The 11209-nt window shown below is 31.5% G+C and overlaps 1 protein-coding gene across 1 annotated transcript; it reads left to right on the forward strand.

The window, feature by feature from the left end:
- Positions 1–8597: 8597 nt before the first annotated feature.
- On the forward strand, positions 8598–9391 carry LOC108465657 (uncharacterized). Its single transcript, XM_017766029.1, has 2 exons — positions 8598–8627; positions 8924–9391. Exons 1-2 carry the CDS (start codon positions 8598–8600, stop codon positions 9389–9391), a joined length of 498 nt encoding a protein of 165 aa, XP_017621518.1.
- Positions 9392–11209: the final 1818 nt, after the last annotated feature.

The following is an 11209-nucleotide window of genomic DNA, read 5'->3' on the forward strand; positions in this document are numbered from 1 at the left end:
TTTTTCTATTTTATCCAAAAATAAAAATGTGTATGAATTCAAGGGTACTTAAACTATAAATTTTCTCATTTTATCCAAAAAGAAAAAAGTGTATGAATTCCAATAAAAATGTGTCACATTTCACACTTTTATTAGTTGGTATTGCGTATCGAGATAAGATTAAATTTAGTAGTACTTAAATTATAAATTTTATCCAGAAAAAGGTGTATGAATTCCAATAAGAATGTGTCGTCGCACTTTTATTAGTCAGTATTATGTAACAGGGTAAGATGAGACAAAATGAATAACTTAGGTATCACTTTTGATTTATTTCAAAAAAAAAGTGTAACACCCCGAACCTGTCTTAGTAATTGGACTAGGGTTACAAAGCATTACTAAACAAAACAGAACTTTAAACTTCAAAACAAAATAAGTATTTCAAATTAAGTAACATTTTAATACATTAATACAATCATAGAAAATATACACATTTGGGCCTTAAATTGGGCTTTTGGGACCCTAAAAATAGTTTGGCAACATTCAAGGATTATTTTGAAACAAAACAGAAAAATTTGAAATAAAATGCAAAATTTGGAAAATAGGGGTAACACGGTTGTGCGGCCAGGCCATATGACATAGTCCAAACCGTGTGAACATTCAAAGTAGGGCCATACAGTCGTGTCCCAACTCTTGTGTTCGCCAGTGTGAGTATTCGAAAAAGGGCCACACAGTCGTGTCATAGGCCATGTGCCCGACCGTGTGGGTATTCAATGTTGGGTCACACGGCCGTATCGCAGGCTATGTTCCAGACCATGCTCGAAAATGTTTTGGGAGACATGGCTGTGTCGCAAACCGTGTGAAACCTACACCTAAAATATAAAGGACACAACCGTGTGAGAAGACCGCTTGTGGCATACGGCCGTGTGACAGCCCGTGTCCCAAGCCGTGTGCACCAAAATTAACCCCTAAAACAAGTCATTTCCATGCCTAGTCTTGCCTAACAAGAAACAACATACACATACACATTCACATGGCCAAAACACTTACTAAACGTACTCTAAACATGCTAAATCAACCAACCTATGAATTCTAACCAATATGTCATTCAAAGGCACCTCAATTCAAGACAATTTAACATCATATTATAACCTAAATTCTCATTTCCACAACTACCAACCATTCAATATTTCATATACTTAAAGACATATCATAAGTTATGCATTTACATACCATCCAAAAGTGACTAAAGCACATTCTTAATAAGCATTACAAATTCATCATCTTAAACTCAAAAGACATAATCAAATCAAGTGAGCCATATAACATACTTACAACATCTATCACATATAATCCTATACATTAAGCCTTATACATGCCATTTATAACCAAAGCCAAAATATTCAAAAACTACAAAAGTGACTTCTGAATAGTGTGATAAGACTCCGACAAGGTTCCAGCAAGTCGAGCTTCCGATAGACTACAAAATAGAAGAAACACAACTACGTAAGCATTATTTGCTTAGAAAGCTCGCATAAGATTAACTTCAACTTACCGAACATCAATTGATAAACCATTCAACCAAGTTCATTTCAACATCAAAAACATTATACTTTCCTATCCATAATAATCCACATGGTTAATAACCAACATGTAAACATAATATCTATGTGACATAGCATATACTAATAAATGAATTTCCATAATTAATCTTTTCCATCACATGATAAATTCTTATAATTAATATTTCCAGAATGCGTTAAAGTTACCTGATTCACTACACCAACATGAAGCCTGCTAGGCTCAAGGCCTGATTACATACATCGACATGAAGCCTGTTAGGTCCAAAACTAGATACAATGTATCCAATACAACTCAATTTCCATCAATCAACAAAATGTAATCACAAACACCTTAACTAATAAGGTAGAACCAATAGTAAGGAATTTAATATAACAATATGTATAATACGAGCTTACATCGATAACTATGGTTGCAAAAACAGAGTCGAATGCTAGTCCAAAGCTTTAGTTTTTCCCCGATTTAAGTTTGATTGTTGTGTATCTTGATCTAAATAATATTTTCATTCAATTAAGTATTTCAAATAACTTCAAATATTCAAATCAAACCTATAATCCAAATTAATCAGAAATTACAAAATTACCCTTAATATTTTAACCTTTATACAATTTAGTCCATAAGATTATAACTTGCAATTTTACCATTTTAAAGAAACACCCTGTTAGCTGAATTTCCTAGTGTTTCTTAACAACCCATAATTTCCACCATTTCACATTAATACCAAAAGATTTTGCTCTTTTAGCACATTAATCCCTAAGCCTTAAAATCACTAAAATTCACTTAATAAATCATGTATATTTAACAATCAAACACAATAATCTATCAATTAAATTTAAAATACATTCAAACTCAATCATGGCAAGTCCCTAGACTTTTAATAACTTTAGAAATTGACCCCCGAGTTAGGTAAATTAAGCTAAAACGAGTTCAAAAAAATAAAAATCATCAAAAACAGGGCTAAAAAACATACCATGCATGGAAATATAGGTTGGTTTCCTCTTATTTTTCAATGATGTTTCGGTTTTGAAATGGAAAAATGAGGAAGATGATAAAATTTTTACCTTTTGTTTTGTTTAATATTTGATTTTATTATTAATTTACCAAATTAACCTTTAAAATCTATTGAAATTTCACTAAAACCTATCCATAAACATCCACTAACATGTAATATGGTATAATTACCACCTAAGTCCATTAGCTTTCCTTTTCATAGTCATCTAACCACTTTAACTAATAGAAATCAAGTTTTACATCTTTTACAATTTAGTCATTTTTACTTAATCAACTATTTAAACACTCAAATTTCTTATCGAAAATTTAATACGACCTTAAAATAACCCTATAAACATTAAAAATATTTACTACCTCTTCGAAATTGTGATCACGGGACCATTGTTTCATACACCACTAAAACGGGTTGTTACAAAAATTATCGCTTTTGATTAAAAAATTAATTTAATACTTAACTAAAGCTTTAATTTGATATTTTTATATAATTTAATTTTATTATGCACACTAGAGGTGAGCGATCAATTGAATTAAATCGAATCGAATTGAATTGAATCGAATGAAAAAAATTCGAGTTGACTAATCCTATTTTATTATCCTAACTCGATTTAAAATTTTCTTGAATGAGATGGAATTTGAATTGAATATATCTATTCGAGTTAAATTAAAAAAATGAATTTGGGTCCTTATAGCCATTGCCACCCACTGTAATCAAGTTTGTTATTAACTTTCATCTCCTTATAATTTATTTTTTAACCTTTAATATACGTGTTAGCTTTTTTACTTGCTTAGTTTCTTCAATTATCTTTTGATTCCTATCACCATGTATTTTGAAATTAAAAATATATTAAATGTAAAAGATGTGATTTTTAATAAAATTTATTTTAAAGATAAAATATGAAATTGATACCAATAAAAAATTTTAAGACGATTTTTTATGGTCTCATCAATTATTCAATTTGAATAGAAATTGATAAAGATTCAACATGATTAAACAATTTAATAATATAAATAGTACAAAATATGAAATTTAATTCAATAACATAAATGATCGACATAAATTTGAAAAAATGTTTTTAGGTTTGGAAGGAAGTAAAAGTTTTGGGGAAAAGCAAAAGGAAAAAAATTTAAAGGTTCTGGGGGAAGTAAAAATTTTGGGAGGAAAATAAAAAGAAAAACTTTTGGGGGTTTGGGAGAAGTAATTTTTTTAGGGGGAAAGGGTTTGGGGGGGTTGGGGGGAAAGGAAGTAAAAGGGTTTGGTATTTGGTTTATTCGAATTATTCGAATTCGAAAATTCACTATATTCGAACTTAAAATAAAAAAAATCAAGTTGATTCAGTTAACTCAATTAATTCAATTCGAACAATTTGAAATTCAAACTTTTTTTTCGAGTTTTCGAGTCGAACCAAAATTTTCTCACCCTTAATGCATACTTTGTTACGTACATCCGTTGTATATATTTATACTATCTATTAAGCCTTTTTAATTGAGTTTGTGTCACCCTTAATTAGGTCACTAACTTGGTCAGGAAATTACAGAATTGTTCTTTCATAATTAAAAAAGTTATATTAGTCAAGGGTATTTTAGTATTTGTTATTTTTGTTTATTTCTTACTTTTTAGATTAGTGTTATGATTGTTTTAAATATGCCGACGATTGAAAATCGACACCCCTTACCTCACATCAATGATTTATTTGACCAAGTGAAAGAAGATTCCATCTTTTCTAAGATTGATTTGAGATTGGGGTATTATCAATTGAAGGTAAAAGATAATGACGTACCAAAAACAACATTTTGTACACGATATGGTCACTACGAATTTCTGGTGATCCCCTTCAAACTAACAAATGCTCCTGCACATTCATGGATCTCATGAACCTCATATTTCAACTTTATTTGGATTAGTTCATAGTAGTATTCATCAATGATATCCTGATATATTTGAGATTGGGAGCTGAGCACGATAATCATCTCAAGATTATGTTGCAAGTTTTACGAGAGAAGCAATTATACGGGAAACTCAGTAAGTGTGAGTTATGGTTATCCAAGATGGTGGTTTTAGGACATGTTATTTCGATAGAAGGAAATCATGTGGACCTAAAAAAAATTGAAGTTATCCTTCAGTGGAAAGCACCAAAAAACGCGACAAAAATCCGAAGCTTCCTTGATTTAGTTGGTTACTATAGAGGATTCATGAATGAGTTTTCTAAGATAGCTACTCCAAGGATGAAGTTGCTTCAAAAGAACTCGTCATTTATTTAGAGTTATCAATGTCAGGAAAGTTTCGAAAAGTTGAAAGTGATGTTGAAGGAAGCACTAATCTTGACTTTGCCTGAATTGGGGAAAGACTTTGTTGTTTACAGTGACATTTAATTAAATGGTTTGGGATGTGTTTTTATTCAAGATGGAAAGGTACAGCTGAAAACACATGAATGCAACTATCTAACACACGATTTAGAGCTTGTTGATGTGGTTTTTGCTCTAAAGATCTAGAGGCACTATTTGTATGCTGAAAAGTGTCATATCTATACCAATCATAAGATTCTTAAATACCTCCTATCCTGAAAGGAGCTAAATTTGAGACAACGTTGTTGGATTGAGTTGTTGAAATACTACGACTGTGTCATTGATTATCATTCGAGAAAGGCTAATGTTGTACCTGATGCGTTGAGCAAGAAGGCAGTGGTTGAATTGTGAGAAATGTTTGCCCAAATTTGTATTAACAGTGATAGAGGTTTGTTGGCCGAATTAAAAAATCAAACAACTATTGATTGATCAAATTAGGGAGCCATTGCTTGTCGATACCAAGTTGTCGGAGAAAAAGAAAATGGTTGAGTAAGGCATTGTTGAGAATTTCTATATTGATGACAATGATTGCTTAAGATTTCGTAATTGAATCTGTGTTCCAAATGTAGGTGATTTGAAAGAGCTGATACTTCATGAAGCTTAAGATAGTATATTTGCTATGCATTTTAGTTGTAACAGCCCATTTTCAGTGAAATTCGAACAGTGGTTTCGAGACTACAAATTCGAGCCAAAAATAAAATTTATTTTAATATTATTGCATGGTCTGCATTATGATAGAAATGTCATATGAAAATTCTGATAAGAAAATTTTACCGATTATGTGTTTAATTAACGAAAGGACCAAATTGCATAGAATACAAAAGTTTCATTCTAGTAGCTAAAAGGATTAAATAGCTATAGAATTCAAAATTTGAGGTCCTTATATGGCAACTAGACCATTAAATGAAAATTAGTAGATATTTTTGGTGATTCATCAATGAAAAAATCAGAAAAGGTTAAGGACTAAATTGGAAATCAAAATAATTAAAGATGATAAATAATTAAATAGAAATATCATCTTATTTTATTATCATCTTCATCCCCAAATTTCATGGAATCCCTAGGAGAGAGAGAAGAAACTAATCAAGCTTAATTGGGTAAGTATTCTTGTCCCGTTTTTAGTAATTTTTATATTTTTGAGATCGGGATAGTTTAATTTATCTATTTAGGGGATTAATTTAAAAAGTTATCAAAGTAACAATTTTTTTCCATGGATGAATATGTTGAAAATTTGAAATATATGGTAGAAAATGAAAGATTGTTGATAGATAAACAACTTTTACAAAGAGAATTTTTATGAAATCATGATTTAGGGACTAAATTAAAAAATGGTAAAACCCATGGAAAAATTTTGAATTTTGTGAAATATAAGTGCTATAAATGTTATATGAAAATTCGGTTAGGCTTGGAATAAGGATTAAATTGCATGAATTTCATTTTCCGAATCTAGGGACGAAATTGGAATATATGGAAAGTTTGGGGGCAAAATGGTAATTTTTCCTAGGGTATAAATTGAATTCAATTGAATATGAAATGGATTAAATTGATGACTAAATTCAGTTATATAGATCCGGACAACTCAAATTCAAAGCTAGATCGAAGAAAAGAAAAAGTTTCAGATTAGTAGAATTTCTTGTACGGACGATTATTAAGGTAAGTTCGTGTAGCCGAATTGAGTATATTTATATGCTTGTATTGAATGTGTTATGTGATTGTATGAATTATAAATGTTTAAAGTATGAAATAAATTATTGCTAGAATAAATGTTAAGTTCCATTTGAATAATGAAATTCGATGAATATATGTAATTTCCCAATTTGAATGTGATCCTGTATATGTTGCAGACAGGATTTAGCTTGGACGAGTAATCTTGCTAAAGCCCTCTCGAGCATCTTGATAAATAGTTCTGGCGAGCATCTTGATCGGTAGTGATTTTACATGTGTTGCACACTATCGTAGCTATGTGTGAGCGTCCTGTTACATGACTTGATCGATTGTGATCGAGCATATAATGCGGACACAACATAGCTCTACATGAGAGTCCTGATATAAACTCTTATAGGTTTTCTGACATGGTTTGCTTGAACTCTCTGTTACCTTATCCGGTGCTTCCTGATATTAACTCTTTGGAGTTACCTGTAAAACTCTATAAGCTCTCTGATTAAAACTTTTATGAGTTTCCTGTTTAGCCCGGATAAGTGTCCTGTTACATGGCTTATTTGAGTATCCTGATATGTGGCTCGAGAGTGTGCTTCCTGATTATGTGCCCTAATGGGTACCTCTGAACATGAGTTGACGAATTATCAAATTGTACACCTTGTGTGTGCTACCTGAGTATTAATCAAAATTTCAATGATTCAACGAACAAATTCTCAAAATAAGAAATTATGAGATTAAACGAATTATATCTCGAATGCGCTTGAAATACTTGAAAGTTTGTAACATGATGAGCCCATCTATGCTTATTGGTGTATATGTGAATTGTGTGACTAACATACTTGTTTGAGTGCTTGTCAATTTCTTGGGAATCATGTTATTGTATGCTTATTATAATGAATATGAATGGTAAGTTTAATTCTTGTTATACGAACTTACTAAGCACTAAATGCTTATTAGGTTTTATTTTCTCTGTTTTATAGTGCTTGGAAGCTCATAAAGGTTGGAGATCGATCAGAGCAACATCGCATTATCTTCTAGCTTGCTTTGGTATAAATAGTAGACTCATTTTGGTATAATGGCATGTATAACCTAACTTGGCCATTGATGGCATGTAAATGGTTATATGTAATCTAGCCATTGGAATGGCTAGAGTGATATATTTTGGCATGTTTATGTAAAGGTTATAATATAATCAACATGTTTGGGAATGGTTAAATAGTAGATGGTATATATCTAATAAAGGTAAAAATTTTAAACATGAAAGCATGAAAAGATATATCATTTAGATGTTAGAATTGGCTTGATTATAATGCTTGTATTGGTTGCTATATGTTTGCAATTGTTGGTGTAGGTTCTTGGCAAATTTGGGTGAGAAATAAAGCTAGGAAATGACTTTATTTTGTCCACAAGGGTAGACACACGGGGGTGTGTCTTGACCATGTGTGACATATAGTTGGCACATGGGCATGTGGTTTGGCCATGTGTCCCCTGCATCTTAAATTTGAGAAATAGATTGCTTAGAATTGGGCATAGGGGCAAAGACAGGGGTGTGTGTCTCAGCCGTGTGTGTTATACGGCCCAGAACACGGGTGTATATCTTGGGTGTGTGAATCTTGCACCTAATTTTAGAAAATTAAATTGATCACATGGCCTAGCACACGGGCGTGTGGCTGGCCGTGTGGTACAAGTCAGAGAGTTACACGGGGTTAGACACGGCCTATAGCATGGGCGTGTCCTATGGTCACACGAGCGTGTCCATTGACCACACGGACGTGTGTGCCTTGCATCTAAATTTTTTTTGAAATTTTGCGAAAAATTCTCTGAGTTCCCGATTTATCCCCACTCAATTCCAATGTTTATATTGGGCCTTGAAGGTCCATTCAAGGGACAATATGACTAATTTCGAAAATGAATAGTAATTTACATGAAATATCTCTAATTTTCTGTAAATTTTAGTTATACTCTGTAACCCTATTTTGGTGACGGATATGGGTTATGGTGTTACATTGGTGGTGTGAAAATGTATTATGACTTATGAGAAACATATTGGTGGTCTGGTATGAAAAAAGATATTATTGAATATGTCGCCAAATACCTGACTTGTCAATGGGTAAAAGTAGAGCATCAGGTTCCCACTAAACTACTTTAGCATAGCCTTCCATCTTAAATTTGATTGTCAATCGAAATGAGTAATCTAGATATTAGAAGAAATGCTTCGAGCTTGTATAATAACAGTTTCCAGTAGAGTATTCAAATGGCTCCATATAATGCATTATATGGTCGACGGTGTAGAGTGCCCATTTGTTGGTCAGAATTAAGTAAAAGAAAGATTGTTTGATTGGAATTGATTCAGGAAACTGAAGATACAGTTAAACTGATAAAGGATAGACTGAAAACAACTTTCAATAGGCAAAAATCTTATGCTAATATGAAATTGAGAGATATCAAATATTCTGTGGGAGACAAGGTATTCCTGAAAGTTTCTCAGTTGAAGAAAGTTCTACGATTCTGTCGTAAAGGGAAGTTGAGCCTTAGATTCATCAGGACATATGAAATCATAGAAAGGATTGGACCTATGGCATATCAACTAGCACTACTGGCGGAATTACGAAAGATACATGACGTGTTTTATATGTTGATGCTAAGGAGATATCGTTTAGATCTGTCTCATATTATTATGGTGGAAGAAATCGAAATTCAACCTGATTTATCTTTTAAGGAGGAACCGCTTGAAATTTTGGCTCGGGAAGTTAAAAAGTTGAGGAATAAGCGTGTTCCACTTAGAAAGTTTTATGGCATAGTCACAGTGTGGAAGAGGTGAGCTGGGAACTGGAAGAGGCAATGAGATCCCAGTATTCCCACCTCTTTCCAGGTAAATTTTAGGAACAAAATTTCTTAAGAGAAGGAGAAATATAACGACCCAAAAGTTAGTGGTGTCAAAAAATGCGATTTTGGGACCCTGTTTTTAGAAACCGAGCTCGTAAATATTTAATAAAAATAATTGAGGAGTTATGTTATAGGTGAATTGTGTATTAGATAGGTAATTTTTGTCGAATTAGTAATCAATTAAGGTACAACGACTAAATTGTAAAAGTGGTAAAAATTCAATTAATATAGAATTTTAATTAGGAAATGGACTAGGGACTAAAGTGGTAATTATACCACTTAAGAATTGAAGTGGATGGTAGATGTAGAAGAAAATATGTTATAAAATTTATAATTAAACTTATAAAATAAAACATGTAATGAAAATAAATAAATATATGTTGTGAAAGGAAAGAGAAGGCAATTCTTTCTTCTTCCTTATACAACTGAAATAGGACAAAAGAAAAGAAGAAGTCTCGGCCAAAGGGGTTTAAACTTTAAAGCTTTAATTGGTTAGTGCAATTTAGTTTTTTTCTTATAATTTTTATGTTTTTGAGATCATGACAGCTTAATCTAACTAGCCCATTTATCAATTTGTAAAACTATTAAAATTTTAGAAAGTTACCATTGATGATTTCTTGAAGTTTTAGGTGTTACATTGATGGATCAAAGCTTGGAGGCGAAAAGGACTAAATTGTGAAGTTAATTGATAACTTCATACAATAGGGGCTAAACTAAATAATTTGTAAAATAGGCTATAGTAATAATAAATTGGAAGTCCCTGATGGATTAGAATGAAATCAGATTTCTAATTTAAACTCTAAATTGAAAATTATGTTAGTCTTGGTCTTAGGGGCTAAATTGAATAAGATGCAAAATTTATATAAATTGACAATTGACTGTGAATTTAGTTGATAGTTGATGATACTATATATTTATGTTAAACTGTAGTTAACATCGTCGAAAAATAACTCATACTCCTCGAGAAGGAAAGGAAAAGCTAAAGTCGTCGACAAATAACTCAAAGTTCTCGGTTTATATTTCTATAATTCGAACCACTTCAATTGTTGCATATATCTTCTATTTTTAACGGTAAGATTATAAGGTGAGTTGAAGTTGATAAATCGAGTTGAATTGATACGATTTGATTATTTATTTAAGATAGAGGACTAAATTGAATAGATTTGGAAATACCGTATCTTGATGCAAATGTAAAATTTACTTCAAATTGGGATGAAATATGTTTTATATGATTGGTTGATGAAATGAAAATGTTAAATTGTGAAATTGAGTTAAATTCAGAATTGATGAATTGTTACCCTATTAACTATTTTGGTAGAATTGGATATAGTTGGCATGCTATAGTATAGATCAAGTATAGGTTAATTTGACTATGAGTTAGTGCTAGGAACATTTTTACTTTAGTTATATCGAGGAGTGCAAGGCAGAAATTATTTACTTTGGATTTGTCCGACTAGGCATTGGTTGAAAAATTGGTGTGATTGGTTGGATCTGTGTATCGGTTCGAGTCTGAGTCAAATTAATAGGGAATTAACATGTGAAATGGATAATGATATACGAAATGATCATTGTTGTGATAAATTACGTACACCAGATTTATAAATCTGAAAGATTTGGATAAAAATGAAATAAAATGACTAAATTGATTCGGGATATGTGGTATTAATGTGTTTTACTTAGACACTAGTTATATGAACATGTATGAAACAATTATAAATGGTATATTGATATGTTTTGACATGAGGATTTAATA

This window comes from Gossypium arboreum, chromosome 3 (genome assembly GCF_025698485.1).
Source record: "Gossypium arboreum isolate Shixiya-1 chromosome 3, ASM2569848v2, whole genome shotgun sequence".
Lineage (NCBI taxonomy): Eukaryota > Viridiplantae > Streptophyta > Magnoliopsida > Malvales > Malvaceae > Gossypium > Gossypium arboreum.

Coding starts and splice junctions, on each gene's coding strand:
- LOC108465657 (XM_017766029.1), top strand. CDS start 8,598: ATGACTTATGAGAAACATATTGGTGGTCTG. Junction 8,628..8,923: donor AGAAACATATTGGTGGTCTG/GTATGAAAAAAG, acceptor GAATTGATTCAG/GAAACTGAAGATACAGTTAA.